This window comes from Pseudorasbora parva, chromosome 25 (genome assembly GCF_024679245.1).
Source record: "Pseudorasbora parva isolate DD20220531a chromosome 25, ASM2467924v1, whole genome shotgun sequence".
NCBI classification, from domain to species: Eukaryota; Metazoa; Chordata; class Actinopteri; order Cypriniformes; family Gobionidae; genus Pseudorasbora; species Pseudorasbora parva.
In genome coordinates, this window is record NC_090196.1 from 23,257,722 (window position 1) to 23,275,377 (window position 17,656).

The 17,656-nt window shown below is 36.9% G+C and overlaps 2 protein-coding genes across 8 annotated transcripts in view; one reads left to right on the forward strand and one right to left on the reverse strand.

Moving 5' to 3' along the window:
- Window positions 1-11,190, forward strand: part of ndrg4 (NDRG family member 4) — a 32,678-nt gene extending 21,488 nt beyond the window's left edge. For 5 of the 7 annotated variants that reach the window (XM_067437226.1, XM_067437228.1, XM_067437224.1 and 2 more), the window contains 12 exons: window positions 1,912-2,032; window positions 2,935-2,997; window positions 3,082-3,142; window positions 3,229-3,372; window positions 3,539-3,642; window positions 3,745-3,801; window positions 3,884-3,935; window positions 6,030-6,077; window positions 6,181-6,216; window positions 6,386-6,437; window positions 6,695-6,733; window positions 7,546-11,190. In XM_067437226.1, the coding sequence (XP_067293327.1) occupies window positions 1,912-2,032; window positions 2,935-2,997; window positions 3,082-3,142; window positions 3,229-3,372; window positions 3,539-3,642; window positions 3,745-3,801; window positions 3,884-3,935; window positions 6,030-6,077; window positions 6,181-6,216; window positions 6,386-6,437; window positions 6,695-6,733; window positions 7,546-7,700 (932 nt within the window). In that variant the 3' untranslated portion in view covers window positions 7,701-11,190. The remainder of the gene's footprint in view (window positions 1-1,911; window positions 2,033-2,934; window positions 2,998-3,081; window positions 3,143-3,228; window positions 3,373-3,538; window positions 3,643-3,744; window positions 3,802-3,883; window positions 3,936-6,029; window positions 6,078-6,180; window positions 6,217-6,385; window positions 6,438-6,694; window positions 6,734-7,545) is intronic. The other 2 variants (XM_067437225.1, XM_067437230.1) reach the window with 1 other exon arrangement.
- A 241-nt stretch (window positions 11,191-11,431) lies between these two features.
- si:ch211-194m7.5 (olfactomedin-4) lies at window positions 11,432-17,561 on the reverse strand. The gene is made up of 5 exons (XM_067436194.1): window positions 17,284-17,561; window positions 17,064-17,186; window positions 16,732-16,950; window positions 13,887-14,040; window positions 11,432-13,780 (listed from the first exon to the last, which is right to left on the reverse strand). Exons 1-5 carry the CDS (start codon window positions 17,332-17,334, stop codon window positions 12,951-12,953), a joined length of 1,377 nt encoding a protein of 458 aa, XP_067292295.1. The 5' UTR covers window positions 17,335-17,561; the 3' UTR covers window positions 11,432-12,950.
- Window positions 17,562-17,656: the final 95 nt, after the last annotated feature.

Sequence of the window (17,656 nt, forward strand, 5' to 3'; positions counted from 1 at the left end):
ATATATTTAAGAACTATTTGCATGTATATACTGTATATTGTTTTAATAATTTACCTTTTATTTAAAAATAATTATTTTATATATAAATATAAAAAAATTTTCTTAAATATATACATGTGTCTTATTCACAGTACTTATTCACTTATTCACAGTACACAAAAAAATATGTAAACACAAACATTTATTTTGGATGCGAATATTTGCGATTAATCGATTTGGCAGCACTAACATACTATATACTTATGAATGAACATATTTATTTTTTGTTCTTTGTAGCTAGTTTTTAGTTGCTATAAACAATGGGGAATACATGTCTATTAAAATGAAAAATAACGTTTGTACTAAATGTGAATTGTAGGAATTTAATATATGGCATGATAAGGAACATTACATCAGCAGAACAAAGTCGCTATTGACCTTGATATTGAATTCCACATTCCGTCAATGTGCCGGAATTAAATGACTCGTAACCTTGTCCGAGAGCTCTTGTCATCACTCGCAGCATGACTTTCCTGTCCTCTACTGCTCCTCTCTCCATCCTCTTTCCACCTAATCCCTTCCTCTCCTCTTCCCAATATCTGCCCATTCCTCATTATCTATTCCTGAAGTGTGTTATTGTCTGCCCGTTGTTATTCTTATGCAGTGCGAGAACGAGAGAGAGAGAGAGAGAGAGAGAGAGAGAGAGAGAGAGAGAGAAATATGTAGGTCACAAAAACATACCCATCATGCAGTGTCGGGGAGGGGAGTGGGGAAGGTCAGCACTGCGGCATAGCATAGAGTAACTCTGTCTCTCCTCTCTGCTGCAGATACGTGTATTAGTATGCATAGCCATCCTTCCATCACAAAACATGACTCAGTGTGTGTGTGTGTGTGTGTGTGTGTGTGAGAGAGAGAGAGAGAGAGAGAGAGAGAGAGAGAGAGAGAGAGAGAGAGAGAGAGAGAGAGAGAGAGAGAGAGAGAGAGAGAGAGAGAGAGAGAGAGAGAGAGAGAGAGAGAGAGAGAGAGACAGAGTGACAGACAACTGAAAGGAAACACTGGCCTATATAAAAAACAAACAAAGTGAGCAATACACCTGGGAGGGAATTAAAATTGGTTCATTCATTTACTACAAGGTAGAGAAGCTTGAATATTATTCATGCCACGGTGCACCTTTATAAATCAAAGTATTTGGTTAAAAACTATGAGGAAGGTCAATTAACATTTTTCGGGGGGAATAGTGCATGTAAAAATAACAATTCTGTCAATATTTACCCATCTGCATGTCCTTGCAAACCTTCATATTCTTCTTTTATTTGAAATTCATAAGACTTATAATACAGCAAACAAGTTATATGGCCGACTTCCAAAATCTCTACTTTTCTACTCCACGGAATAGGTAACAACATATGGGTTTGGAACGACATATGGATGAGTCAGTATTTTGGGCGATCTATTACTTTAAATAACTTGAAGACCTGCCAAAATAGCATTTGATGTTGATTAGGGAGATGGCATGATCTAAAATGAGTTATTAGTGCCACATGAGCAGTTAGCTAGAACACTGAAGTTGTTTTGTTTGTTCATTTTATGATCTAAGTAGGCCAATGATTCTGACAGGAGAGATGAGCGGACAGAGAAAACGATTTACAGAACTGCCCCAAATTTAGAATTCTTTTATAATCAGTTATGTTATATAATGTACAATGTTACGAAAGGGGATCCAATGGAATCTGGGATAACAACATATTATATGGTTGTTGGAGATGTATGATGTGTAAATACCATATGTATGGTATAGTACCATGGTAGCCTATATAACAAAGTACCACGCTAACTGACATCTGTACCATCTGATAGGCTACCATCATTTTAATAACATGTAACAACACAAAACGTATTTGGCTACATTGTATCGTTTCTTTCTCTGAACAGACAAGCTGTGCTTCAACACCTTCTTCCACAATGAAGACATGGAGGAGATCACTAAGCATTTTGTGGTGTGCCACGTGGATGCCCCAGGCCAGCACATTGGTGCCCCCCAGATGCCACAAGGGTATAATGATCTCTCTCTCTCTCTCTCTCTCTCTCTCTCTCTCTCTCTCTCTCTCTCTCTCTCTCTCTCTCTCTCTCTCTCTCTCTCTCTCTCACACACACACACACACACACACACACGTTTGTTTTTGTGAAATGTGGGTACATTCCATAAGCGTAATGGTTTTAAACTGTACAAACCATATTTTCTATCCCCTTACACTGCCCCTGCCCCTTGTCCTCACATGAAACATTGTGCATTTTTACTTTCTCAAAAAAACTCATCCTGTATGATTTATAAGCATTTTGAAAAGTGGGGACATGAATGTCCTCATATTTTACCCTCTCTATAATACCCATGTCATACCCATGCCATTAGACACATTTGTGTCCTCATATTTCATGAAAACATGCCCACCAGTATTAGCCATTTCTCACAATGTATAGATTTAGCCTGTTGTTAACTGTCGATGCAACAGACCGTAACGTTATTCTAAAGCTTTCATGAATTACAACCATAAAGTTGAAATCTATGCTTAAAAAGACAGGTGACATGCAGTTAACAAATAATTTCGTAATGTACTCTACTGTATATTATCCCACTTATTGCACTCGCCAAATAAATTAAAACGAGGACATTAAATTGATTTATAATCTTACCTGTTTATGATCTTGCCTCCGTTAAGAAGAAATTACCATACAAAACAGTTGGCCGAGACGAACATCGCGTCAATATTACAGTAAATTTGATACTTAAATACTCTGAGGTGATTTTACCACAGTCAATAACCGAAACACAAGATGGCGCCAGTTGCGTTTGGATTAAAGAAAAGCGCGCGAGTCCGCGAGGGGGGAAAGAAAGTAATGCCTACGTAGATTGATAATTTATTTATAATATAATTTTTCTTATTTGATTATTCCTAGGTATCAGTATCCCACGATGGATCAACTAGCTGGGATGCTTCCTAGTGTGGTGCAACACTTTGGGTGAGTTACATACTCTTAATTATCTGTGTGAAAGGCTACTAATGTAATGATAAACCATTCCTAATAATAATACATTTTCTATAGCTTCAAGAGCATTGTGGGAATTGGAGTCGGGGCTGGCGCCTACATCCTTGCCAAATTTGCTGTTAGTATTACATCTCAGCCTTTTTTGTTGGTCAATTGTCTGTTCCTTCACGTTCAGTGCAATTAAACTGTGCTCTCTATCTATAGCTTATTTTCCCTGATCTTGTGGAGGGTCTGGTTTTACTCAACATTGACCCCAATGGGAAAGGATGGATCGACTGGGCTGCGACAAAATTGTCAGGACTCACCAGTGCTTTACCAGACACTGTCCTGGCTCACCTCTTTAGCCAGGTAGAAAATTATTTTCATTTCTTATGTTTCACAATGGAATCAAGTATAGTTAAAGTAATAATAAATACATATCTAAGACTCTTTTTTTTTTTATATAAATGTTAAATGGATATTTCAAGCTAAATATTAAGCTAACATAACATGTATTATTGGATTTGAATCACAGGAAGAGCTTATGAGCAACACAGAAATTGTTCAAAACTACCGTCAACAGATCAATAACACCGTCAACCAGTTTAACCTACAGCTCTTCTGGAATATGTACAACAGGTAACTGCACACTGCCTCATTATTATGTATACAAAGTCATGCATAATGGTTATAAATAAAAAGGCTTATTTTAGTTTTTAAAAAAATATTTTTTTTCCCCAGCCGCAGGGATTTGGAAATGAACCGCAGTGGCTCTGTGCTAAATGCTAAGACCCTGAGGTGGGGACTATGGGAATTTGTCTAGTTCACATTTTCATACGCCTTTGTGATTAGACTAAATTCTCAATTTTCATTCTTGCAGGTGCCCGGCCATGCTGGTCGTTGGTGATAATGCTCCGGCTGAGGAGGGCGTGGTGAGTCTTTGTGTGTGATATTTAGTGAGGAAAAAGATTGGATCATGTTTTGTCTCATCCTTGTCATTTTTGTTTCAAATGTCTTCTTCCTACCAATCGTCTCTCTTTTCCATCTGTCATATTTGCCAAATGAGGACATATTTTATAATTCAAAGAATTTTTCCTCTATTTACCTACTTCTTCTCCGTTTGTCTCATGGGAGCAGATGGCACCGGTCCCAGGGTTGATCTCCCAGGCTTTACGAGTTTGTGTTCGCTGGGTATTTTTAACTCAGTGCCATTCTCCTTTAATCTAACATATAAAAGCTGGGTCAGTGCCCCATCACATTTAATCAGACACACAGGGTGAGAGATGAGGAAAAAGATGGACATGATGAAGGTGGGGAATAAATGGATAAGGGAGAGGTAAACTGAAAAAAAGGATGAGAGAAGAAACAGATTTGAGTAATTTGGGTCAAGAGGAGGAAAGATGAAAAGATGGGAGCAGAAATACAACAGAAAGATTAAGACAAAAATAAATAACTAAAGCATGAAAATAAAGTGATTATGAGCAAAATTAGAGATCAGAAAATCATATGCTACCAGTGAAATGTTTGGACACACCTACTTATTTCTGATTATTACAATATTCCCCATTTTATACTAATAGTTACAAAATTAGTAATATTAGTTGACAGATTTCCCTTCAATTTCTGGTCCAAATTATCCATGTATTAAAGGCACAATATGTGAGATTTTTTAATTACAATATCCAAAAACTATTTGAACAATGTTATATATTTTGTTGACTTGTGTACGTACATTATCCCAAATGTTCCCAAGATTGTTTAAATCTAGAGAAATAAGCTATTTTAACCAGGTTACGGACCATGTCCATGTGATCAATGGCCGTTACCTGTGTCTTTCGGTTTTATTTTGTAGAAACCATGGAAACACCAAAGACGTTTTAATATATTATGTGTTTTATTAGACAGGTGATCAACTGTTCAGAACATTTATAGACAGAAAACAAATTATTGTACTGTAATCCTTACAGCATTTTCTTAGTCATACAATATGTTTTAAATTTGATTGCATAACATTTAACAACACAAGCCTTCCAGCATTTATTAATATGATATTCTAATATCGATCTAGCTTACAGCATGTGCAACAAGTGTCTCATAGCAGCTGTAGAGTGAATGCACAAAGTAATGTTATAACATCATTTTCAACACACACAAATTTATCTATTACGATTAACAGCGCTGCGATTACCCCACATACACATGGCGGAAGAAGCGGTAGCGGTGGCTGTGGCATTATTAAAAGTTCCGGTGCTGTCGAGCCGTGTGTTGCGCTCGTCTCTCATTAGCAATCGCTCCAGAGGCCGAGTTCAGCTCCACCGAACTCGGCCCTGCTCTGCTTCATACTACAGTAATGTTAATAATCTCATCCATTAACATGATTTCTGCCCGCATCCCGCCCTGATTCTTTTCCACCGGCTGCGAGGTGGAACAATTTTCAAGATTCCGGGCTCAATCTCAGCGTCATCAAGCTACACCTTTGTTTTGAATAGGCGACCTCTAGCGGCGAAAAACTACATAGTGTGCTTATAATCTAGAAAAATAAATATATTATTGGTTGGGGGAAGTACACATAAAGGGAAATATGTGTTGCCATCATCAGTATCACATCCATTGACTAATGCAGACACTTGTGGTGGAAGTTTTCATTAGAATCGTGAACATGTTAGTAAGAGGGCACCCGTGCCATTCCAAAAGTGTAAGCGGCGGTCCGAACAAAGCCTGCAGGCAGATGCTTCTGCACAGATGCCTTTCTTTAGTGCTGGAATATGACTCATCTCTGCAGTGCTGCTGTAAGTGGGTCAGGCCTCAAGAAAACACATAAGTACTGTGTATATTATATACATAATCTCCCTCCATCACACCATCCATCCTAATGCCCATCATTCAACTGCCTTTTGAAGAACTTGTTTTATTTTTTCGACTGTTAAAATCTGTGTAAACTGTGTGAATGGTCTGACACATACATGTATATATGTAAATGTTTATATATGGTTGTTAAAAATGGTACAAATGCTTTCTTTTCTTAGGTTGAGTGCAACTCCAAGCTGGACCCGACCCACACCACATTCCTGAAGGCAAGCGAACAAACATACTGTAGAAATGGAGTCAACACTTTTCACTTTGACCATTTTGGCACATCAAATTTCAGAAATAAAAAATGGATTTGGTTTGTTTCAGATGGCTGATTCAGGCGGAATGCCTCAAATTACACAGGTGAGACTGCTTGACGTGTCTGATCACGTGTCTGTCCATAAAATCTAATATTGTAATTATTATTAAACAAATAAGTAAGAACTGAATTGTTATAATTTCGTGATCTCAGCAGTCAATCCCCTGCATTTAACAGCATCTTGATCATGACATTTTTTTTTTTTTTTTACAGCCTGGAAAACTAACAGAGGCTTTCAAGTACTTCCTGCAGGGAATGGGCTACAGTAAGTCTAGATTATTTAATATCATTTTGATCATCAGTGTATTTACTAACAAGTTTTAGGGCCAATCAGTTCAAATGATGATTCTTTCTCTGCCAAATGTAAACCGATCCAATATTTTCAGTGTGTCCTTTCTCCCATGTGTGTCTTTATCCCATTTCGAGACAGTTGTGAGTGTATGCATGTGAATAAATGTCTGTGTGGAGGTGTTGTATTTGTTATAATCTGTACTGTATGTGTATTCTCCTGCCCTTTCTCAGTTGCTTATATGAAGGATCGGAGAATGAGTGGGGGGCCAGGTACTTCCTGCTTCCTGTTCACGCCTGCCCTCCTCCTCATGTAGATGACACATGTAGTTTAGTCTTCTAATCCCTTGCTTTTTTGAATGGCGTTGATTAATGTCTGTATATATCCTTCCCAGACTGATATTTCCATTCATTCATTATTTCCTTTATTGATCCGTGATTTTTCCTCTGGAGGAAAAATGTGCTTTGAATGCGCTCTCGAGCTCTCTGCATGGCAGTTATTTGAAAATGATACATCAAAAACAAAAACTTAGACTAAAACATTTGAGTTATATAGATGGCAAATGTATTTATTTTTAGCTTAGAATTATTTTTATTTCAATTTGATTTAAATAATGAAAAATATGCATTCTTTTTCCTGAAATGTCACCTTAAAATGAGTGTTCTTGGGCTGCAAGCTCTTTTATATTTTTAATATTTGAATAAATAGTGCTGTCAAACGATTAATTCATAATTAAAGAATTTTATATATATAATCCTTGGAGAAATATTCTAATGGCATAAGGAAAATGAAATCCAAAAGGAAAATAAATAAATAAAAATGAAATTGCATTTGATTAAGAAAATGACCTTTTTGCACTGAAAACAATTGCATTTAGATATGCAAATTATGGTTGGATAGCTTTTATTTGGATTTGAGTCATTCTGATGTATTTGCGGTGGAATGTTATCAGCTTGAGACATTATTCTTGACCAAAAGTTCAAGCATGTCATCCCTGCCTCCTCTGCAACGCATCATACAGCTTGGACGAACTTCCCTGTTGATATGAAATGACTATACACCTCTCTTTCTCTTTTTCTCTCAGTGCCTTCCGCCAGTATGACCCGTCTTGCTCGCTCACGAACAGCTTCTCTGACCAGCGCCGGCTCCGTGGATGGTTCTCGCAACCGTGCATGCACACAATCAGATAGCAGTGAGGGAGTCGGGCAGGTCAGCCACACCATGGAAGTGTCCTGCTGAACCCTCGTGCACTGTCTCACACGCACACATTTAGAGAGACGTGGCATGGAAGGAGAGCGTGAGAAGAATGAAAGTCTCATACTGCTTTCATTATTTCTTTCTCAGCCATTTTCTATGTCCCTTCCTCTCAGTCTTTTCAGTGTTAGCCCTTATAAGGGAATAGTTCACCCAGAAATGAAAAAAAATACCATTATTTAATCACCCAGATGTCTTCAGAAAACCACATGACTTTATTTCTTTTGTAGAACACAAAATGAGATATGTATAGTCCAAGCTGCTGTTTTCCATATAATGAAAGTGAATGGAAACTTATTTGGAGTGAATAACAACTTTTAATTTTTTCATGAATTGGCTTCAGAAGACCTGACAAGTCATACCCACCACCTTTATGATGCTTGCATTGTGCTTTGTCGCTTTAGGAGCATGACAGCACTTTGTCCTACTTCCACTGTATGGAAGAGAGCAGCTTGGACATTCTGCTAAACATCTGCTTTTGTGTACCACAGAATTAGGAAAGACATACAGGTTTTCATTTTGAGTTGAACTATTCCTTTAACCTGTAAAATGAAGACTTGCTGTCATTTCCCCCTTCAGAACAGTGTTTGGTTCCCCCAATTTTGTAACACGGTTACTTAACGCTCAATGTGTCAGTATTTCTACGCCCTTTGCTTGCTGCCTCTGGCCTTCACCTTCTCCCAAGACAAAACTACAAGTCCCATCAGCCCCTGCTCTCACTCATTCCTGTCCTGTGAAAGTCTTTGAGGAGTAACTGATGGATTGGGTCGCAGGTAGAGGGGGTTGGTCCTGAGGAAGAGGACGAAACAAAGCAAGAGAAAGAAGAAGGGAAGTTTCTTAAACAAGAGGGTGATTTTATGAGTGACATTTGTAACCATGTTATGCTCTCCCTCTCAATTATGAATGAAATCAAAGCGATTGTATAGTCGGAAGAGGGCGAAAATCTCTTAACCAGTAAACAGTAGCTTTCGGCTAATCATCTCAGCTCATTCAGTCATCGGGCGTGTATGCATCACCTCATACTGTAAGAATGAATCAGCTTTTTGTGCATTGCTTGAGCTAAATTTGAATGAATTTGATTGGATTTCTTATTTGAAATATGTTATTGATGCATGAAGTAGGAGCAGAAGTTGTATGACTTGACCAGTGACTTGCCTTAAAGGGTTTTTGCCATGTTAGAGTGCTTAATTTTGCATTTCACTTTCAAGTCTTACTTCATTAAAGACGACATACCGTCCCACATAAATACCCTTTTAGCGTGCACTCGCTGTCATATGAAAGTGGCTTTGCCTGTGATTGGTTCTGTACGATCTCCTTTTGATAGACAATCAGCTTCTGACCCAAACCAAACCGGAACCGTCGACTGAGGCAAAGCCTGTGATATGGTTTGCAGTGCGTAAATGGTACGGAATAAAGGCCTCCCGCTTCCCTTACAGCACCCAGCCCCGCACGAAGAATATACCAAAGCTACTGATACAAATGCACACACGAATGCACACATGTACATTATCCGATGAGGGCTGGGCTCTGCAAGGTAACAGAGCTTTTACACACAATTCATGTATTCATAATAAATGACAGAGAAGGATTCGCATGTATTAGAATGAAGCCATATTCAGTTATTTATGATTGTAACTACAAAGTACAAGCTTATTTTATAATTTAGATCTGCACGTTCACATTTAGTTATTTTTTGTGCTATTTTACAATGGACTCTTTTCACACGGTTCTTGAAAGCAGAAGTCTGGGTAATCGATTGTAAATGGAAACTACAGCACATAATTTTTTTTGCATTACACTTTGCATTTATAGCAAGAAAAAATTACAAGACATTGATTGCGGTGGCCATCACTCCCTCAGTCAGCTATTGCATTTGAAAACACTCACACAGCAGAGTTTACTAGTTTCCTGAAATGTAATGGCAAGTAATATAGCACACAATATAGTGTTATAACATGTTTAAATGAAAATATAACAAACTGCTAGATTTGTGATGTTAATAACTGCCATTTCAGTCTGTGAAAAAGGTTCATTATTGGAAAATCCCCAGCAAACCTCACCAACAATCACACAAATTTATGAAAAATGAATGAATCACAAATCAGTGAACAAACAAAAAATGAGCAAATAAATAATTGAGTAAAGTCCAGTTATGTTCCAGAGGTGACTGACATGAGCTCAGATCTGATTGGCCGACGCAGCTAACGTGGGACTTACGAGGGCGGAGCAACCATCAACTTTCCATTTCTCACTCGCTCTTTTCTGTTTTATTGAATGTCAGTTTTCCTGCGGCTTCCTGGAACAGGAAGCACGCAATTACAACTTTTTAGGGGTGTTTCCTGTACGTTTGTCTGTAAGGGGCGGGGCTTTCTGGAGCATGTTGCTCCAAGCTCGGAATGTAGGGCAAATCCCACCCCCCAACAAACCCAACCCCCCAAAAACAAGGTGCCCCGCCCCTCACAGACACTTCCAGTCGCCCCAAAAGGGCTATCGACCCAGGCAACGCATCGTGATCGACCTCACTCCGTGCAAAGCTGGGCGCAGTACTGTAGATACTGTACAAAGAGAAAGATGAATGCGTGAAATGGAATAAACGGTGAATGTGAAAAAGGAAAGAGAGGGAGAGATGGAACGAAAGGACACATGGAGGGTGTTCAAAGCGGGAGGGTGAAAGTCAAATGCAAACTATCGACCTGTTTCCTCCTAAAGACTGAATGGACAAACACATGTTCTTCCCCAGTATTCATTTGCATGAGTTTTGATAATGCAATCTTGTGTTTGTGTTGTTTTCCTTTTTTTCCTGTCTGAAGTATGCAGTCCTTAGCTCTTATTAAGAGATAAAGAGCATGCCCACCTTTCAAAGGTGCATTTTTTCCTGATCTATGCCCTGGGGCCCTGAATGTATAACGTCCTTTGGAAGTGCTGTACAGTATTGTCGATGTGGCCCCATATCACCTTTACTTGAATCAGGGCTCGCACCAGTTTGACCTGCCACACCTGCCTTCCCTTGCACCCCTTACCTTCTCCATCTATGTTCTACGCTGTAGATACTCGCTGTTTTTAGGGCGTAAATCTAAAAATAGGTCCGTACCACTAGCCTTGTCATGTGGAACTGTTATACTTTGGATTTCCCTTGAGTTCTTTTTTTATATAATATAGTAGTTCTTATTTAACCATGTGTTGCATCTCTTCTCGTGAGGATTCAATGAGTATTATTATTAATAATATGATTACAATTGTTACGATTAGTCATTGTTTTATATTAAGCAATAAGTTGTTGATTTTTTCTGGAAGGGGGATGGTTGTTACAAATATGTCTAAAGATACAGTAGGATACACTCTTAACCTGCTTTGCCATAAGACAACTACAAAAATAATGTGATGTTTATGTACATCTATATACAAGCTGTCACTGTCTGTGTACTAAAAATATGAACGTGCAACAAATAAAAATGGGATATACAAACAGGATAAGGTCTTTTTATTTGTTTTACAGCTTGACTTGTATCAACTCCCAAGAAACACACACACACACACACACACAAATATAGTTTTAAGTTGCTTTTATGGAAGCCTATTTCTGCCACATAAGATAAAGATTTCAACTTGCACTGTAAAAAAAAAAAAGTCTCCAATTGAAAATTTTCTAGTGACTGATCAAATTGAAATTCTATGAATTGATGCAATTTAATTCAGAGAAATTGAATTTGGCCAACTGGAAAATTTAGATCAAATGGAGACTAGATTTTTTTTTCTCTGACTTTCAACTTTTTATGTCACAATTCTTGTCTTGTTGCTGCAACCTGGTCTCATTGGCAAAACGTAGCCGTGGCAACGTTTTTGCAAACCACAAAATACGTACCAATAGGTACATATCGTGACAGTTTCAAAGTGAAATGAACACTAGAGGCAGTAAAACAGCATTTTTTATCGTTTTCTTTTTTTTTTTTTTACCATAATCCATGATGGCTTATATCATAATATAATTTGTCTGCAGTATAATCCAGTGCACACATTTGATCAACATTGCTGTAATTTATTTCAAGAAACAAAACTTCCCATACATTTGTGAATTTCTTCACCTCACATAAAGTTAAAGTTGTATGAAAGTGTTAAGTAAGATAACGGGCCAACAGGGTAATTATAGTTGTAATTACACCTGTAAATACATGCAGAAATATTTTTCAATATAAGTTCAATGTAAAAACATTTCTGTACACAATAAGTTTATTGTATCCATATTGTATGTTAATGATTCATTTAAAGGCACTATATGTAATTTTCACGCTAGAGATCGCTTATTCAAAATAAACGGCGTAGCTTGATGACGCCTTGATTTTGTGGAATCATGGGAGTTGTAGTCTTCACCTCTACAGCTGGTGGAAAAGAATCAGAAATCATATTCATGGATGAGTGAATGTATTAAAGATTTATTAACGTTACTGTAGTGTGAAGCAGGGTGAGGCTGAAAGCTGTTGGAGCGGAACATGGCCGCTGAGAGATTGCTTATTATTTTGAGTATTTATTATGCCGCAGACGAGCGCTTCCGTTTCTTCAGGTCATGCGAAAGTTGGGTAACACAGAGCTGTTTTAACATATTAGATACATTTGAGTGTGTTGAAAATAGTTATAAAGCTAGTCTGTGTTGTTTGGCGGCTACTATGAAACACTTATTAGCCATGGTAAAACATGGTAGCTGTAAATCAAGAAAACAAGATTTAAACAATAAGACTAACAGTGTTGAGCTATATAACAATTATTAGTTTTCTGTCAATGAACATATTCAAACAGTTGCTCACCTGTCTAATAAAATACATCATATATTAAAGCGGTGTTTCCATGGAAAATAAAACTGGAAATTGAGGGTAACGCGGGTAGGATGTCATTGATGGTGTCCTGATTAATATTGCATATTTCTCTGGATTTAAACATTCTTGGAAACATTTGGGATAATGTACACAAGTCAACAAAATATATAACTGTTTTTTGATACTGTATTTTAATCTAAAAATCTTACATATTGTGCCTTTAAACAAACGATAATGCATTGCCTTGCATTAGAATTTAACTTATTTTAATTAACCATGAAAATCTACTGTACTATTGTTATGTTTCGTACAATCATTTGCAATGTACTAATTCTAATCTTGCATACTTTATTACTACAGTATAATTTAGTACAGACAGCATGTGAAATGGGATGCAGCTATAATCATGTCTCAAATAACTGGAGACTTACTGAAAGATGAGCTCATAAGTCAGAATGTAGGCATCACTGTAGACATACAGCAGATGATCTCTGGGGTCATAGTTTAGAAACTCAATATTAGTCTGCATCTTCTTAATTTTAATTTTCAGATCAAAACGTTCTTCTTTTGTTTGGGTGTCATAAGAGTAAAAGATCTCCTCTGTTTCCTTATCCAGGTAACGAGTGGCATAAAGCACACCGCACACCATGAAGGTGTTTGTGACAGTCCTTTTGTGAAGAGAAGTGGACCATGTTTGGTTTAAAACAGGCGGGTTACTAGTCTCAACTTTACTGATAATCACATTTCCAAAGTTGCTTGTGGTAGCGTATATAACATAGACGCCTGATTCATCTGTGGCAAAATCCATATCTGTAGAGCTGTATGTGTAGCCGAGGTGTGCGAATGGAAACTTGTTGTTGTAACCGGCATCACTAGGTAAAGCCACAGTACTGACGGAACGAGTCGTCATGTTGAACTGACAGACGGAGTATGTGTTGTAGCAGTTATAGTAGAGCGCATTGCCGTACATGACCATGTTTGGCCCCTGAATTGTGTTTGTTGTGGGGTTGGTGTTCGATATATATTTATCTGTTGGTCCTATACCTAATATAATAGTACTTAAGGTATTGTACTGGCGGATAAAGTTGCCATATACATTACTACTTGACAGCACCACCAGCCAGTACTTGTTCTCGTCTCCTGGAGCAGGATTTGCATCTCGACCCCAAGCACCGAAAGTGTAGGATGTTCCATACACAGTGAGGGAATATGTTCTAGGTCCAACCACATTGACCACACGACCCAGACCACAGCGTGCTACAAAGATAGAAGAGAAACCGAAATATAAAACTTGAGTGGATTTCTGCTGTGGTTAATAATGCAAATGCTCAGGAAGCTCGAGTTAAAGGGGTCTTTATTGTACCTGGAGGAACTGTAGGAGGTCCCGCTGTAGCCTTGAGCTCATCTTTACACTGATCCAGGTCCCTCTTAACGCGCTGGTTCTCTCTATCTTTCTTTACCACCTGCATGCTGTCAAACTCCTCCAGCTCTTCCATTACATCTTTCATATCTTCAAGCTTTAAGAAAATATCACGTGTTATTAAAAAAAAAGAAGAGTGCTGTTAACGTTCAAAAAAATTTAGTGCCTATCGTGCCAGCGTGGCAGATTTGAGTTCTCTTTCACGCTTGAACAAACAATAACATACACAATTATGCCAAACTGTATGTTTTTTTCGAGTATCCTCATTATGTAAAGAGTTGTGAGAGAAAACGAGGTGCATGTGCGACATGTGCACTGCAGCAGCGGCTGATCTTAAAGTGACAGCAGCCACTAATGCTGTCTGTCATTAATGTTAATCAAAGAAGACAGGGAACAGAGAAAATGACTCACTGCTCTTCAAACTTCAAAGAGTCATAATTTATGTATCTATATTTATCTATATTTAATTTATGCAGTGCAGACTGTTTGAAAACTTTATTCAGTTTCTGTAGCATATTTTACAGGGCACAAGTGAATATGACATTTATTATGGGTTAATGCGAGAATTGCTTTAAGTTCACTTAAATTAAAAGTTGTTATATTTTTGAAGCCTAATTAACTTAAATAAATCAATGGCATTTTTAATTAACTTCATGCAATTCCACTTCAATTTCAAATTCTGAAATATTATATTGTGTATTAGTATCAGTGATTCATGGTCTTCATCATAAAAGAGGCCATTAAACAAGCATTTAAAATATACTGTATGTTGCTTCTACATTCATTTGGAGATTAACTGTGAAATTATTACAGTATAAAATATTAAAACGTATATAAAAATGTGTTTTTAATTACAATTAATCACAACTAATCACGCAAAAAATGTGATTAATCTATTTTAGCCGATTGACAAAACAATTTTTTATCTGTATACTTATTTTTTTATTTTTTATATGCCATATTTAGTTTTAATTTTAAATATTTATTTTTATGTACAATTAAAGTGACCTATTTTAGAGTTTTTTACTTACTTTTTAAAATTAGTACTATTTTAATACTAGTAAGTATTTTTATTACTTTAAATTTACTTTCTCTTAAAAAGAAGATTTATTGCATTGCAGTAGCTATATTTTTTATTTTATATTATGTAGATTTGTTTTACTGGTGCTGTGCACAAATATTATATATATATATATATATTTTATATATATATAGATTTTATTGACTGTTTAGATAAAAAACAACATTGTGCAGCTCTTTTCATTGACCTATCGAAGGCTTTTGATACTGTGGATCATGCAATATTAAAACAAAGACTCCTCAGTGTCGGGTTGTCAGGAAAAACTGTTTGCTGGTTTGAAAACTATCTATCTGGTAGATCCCAGTGTGTACAGGTAGATGGTTTAACCTCCAGCCCTCTTAGTATAACCAAGGGTGTGCCCCAGGGGTCAGTGCTGGGACCACTTTTATTTATTTTATATATCAACAATCTGGATCAAAATGTCTCCAACGCAAATTTTCATTTCTATGCCGATGATACTGTGATATACTGCTCTGCATCAACTCCAAACCAAGCTCTTTGTCGCCTTCAACTTGCTTTTGATACTGTACAACGTACCTTATTCGATTTAAAGCTTGTTTTGAATAACGACAAAACAAAACTTATGTTGTTCTCAAATGCAAAATCAAAGTCACAGAACCTTTTACCCATCACTACTTCTCAGGGCTCCGAGATTGAGTCTGTCTCTAAATTCAAGTATCTTGGTATCCTAATTGATGATTCACTCTCTTTTAAACCTCATATTCAACAGTTGGTAAAAAAACTAAAGCTGAAATTGGGTTTTTATTTTAGAAACAAGTCATGTTTTTCCTTTGAGTCAAAAAGGAGGCTTGTTGCTGCCACTTTCTTGTCAGTGCTGGACTATGGCGATGTTCTATACATGAATGCTTCCATCACAAGCTTGAAACTGTTGGATTCTGTTTATCATGGAGCTCTTAGGTTTATCACAAACTTTAGAGCACTTACTCATCACTGTTCTTTGTATGATCGGGTTGGTTGGTCTGCATTGTCCACCCGTAGACTTAATCATTGGTACATTTTTATCTACAAGGCAATTCTTGGTCTGCTTCCCCCATACCTCCAATCTTACATCAAAAAGAAAGGTACAGGAAGATATTGTCTTCGTTCTGAGGACTTATTTTTATTATCTGTCCCTCAAGTCCGGACAGAATTGGGAAAAGGGGCTTTTAAGTATGCGGCACCCTGCACTTGGAATCAGCTGCAAAATGTGCTGAATCTTAAGGAGCCGGTTTCATTGGTTGCTTTTAAATTACTTTTAAAAAACATGGAAGCTACACATACTGGCTGTAGATGTTATGATTGACCCAATTATGACGGAAGATCATTGCCGTTGTTTATCGTTTGCGATAATATGTGAAATTCTGATTTCTTATGACTTTATAATTATTTATTACTTGTACAAATTGTTATATGTTGATGTCATATGTTATATGTTTTTATGTCTGAAACCTTGTTAAATGTGCTGCTGCCTCTCTTGGCCAGGACACTCTTGGAAAAGAGATTTTTAATCTCAATGAGTCTTTTCTGGTTAAATAAAGGTATAATAATATATATATATATATATATATATATATATATATATATATATATATATATATATATATATATATATAAAATAAATTAGAGAAACACAAAATAATAAAATAAAGAAAGAAATATTAGAAAATATTAAAATAAAAAAAATGACAACACATTTGTACAAGTCACCTGAGCTGCAGTCTGTACACTGAGATGCTGGTAATTGTTGGTGGTCCTGTTGAGTTTGCCGAGGAGTTCCTGAATTTCGATGATCTCTAACTCAATGATGCGCAGAGACACGGCCCCGTAAAGATTGCTATTATCCTCCTTTTCTAGCAGGATCACGTTGTCCTCCAGTTGGTTGATGCGTTGTTGTAGACCCAGCACAAGTCTGTCTAAGTCTGTCATCTGCAGATATTTACACTTACACTATTAATTGTAATTTAATTTCACTTAGTTATTTAAAATAACATATAAAATGAGAGTGGAATAATGTATATTTAAAATACTTTTTTCTCTACCTTTTCTGAAGTAATGGTCCCAATGCATTGTAAGGCAGTGGTCTCTACTTTCGTTAGTTTAATCTTAGGGAAAGCAGGATCTGAATTTTTCAGATCGCACACACAGTCCTTCCCCCTCGCTGACTGTGATGACCAAATGACAGGAAATTAAATTAAATGAAACAAGCAAAAACATGTCATTTTGAATTCGGAATATATAAAGTGTTGTTTTTTGTCTTACCTGAGTGAAAGTTAGAGGAATGAGGATCAACAAAATGACTGACTGACTCATGTCTGACTGTATGAACTGGGTCCTGTAATAAACAATGTTTGCTAGCAGCAGCAGAGTTTTAAAGCATTGTTGTGAACAAAGTGTGAGACTTCTTCCTTTCTTTGGGTGGAACGTTTTGTTGCAATCTTCATCTTATCTTTGTGAACACCTTCAGAAGGTCCATGAGTAATGAAAAATTGTATCGTTCATTGCGTTGCCTAATATACTGACACATTTTCAACATTTGTTTAGCCTCACTTTCTGACTACAGTGGTGAAATTGCATTTTTTCCCCCCTTTTGAAATACTTCATGTATTTGCAACATCAAAATGTTTGTGTTGTT

Bases quoted from the DNA above. Each gene is read 5' to 3' on its own strand.
- si:ch211-194m7.5 (XM_067436194.1), bottom strand. From the start codon at position 17,334: ATGAGTCAGTCAGTCATTTTGTTGATCCTCATTCCTCTAACTTTCACT. The intron at 16,951-17,063 runs GTAGAGAAAAAA...AAATATCTGCAG, and splicing joins GGACCATTACTTCAGAAAAG to ATGACAGACTTAGACAGACT. The intron at 13,781-13,886 runs GTACAATAAAGA...CTATCTTTGTAG, and splicing joins ACCTCCTACAGTTCCTCCAG to CACGCTGTGGTCTGGGTCGT.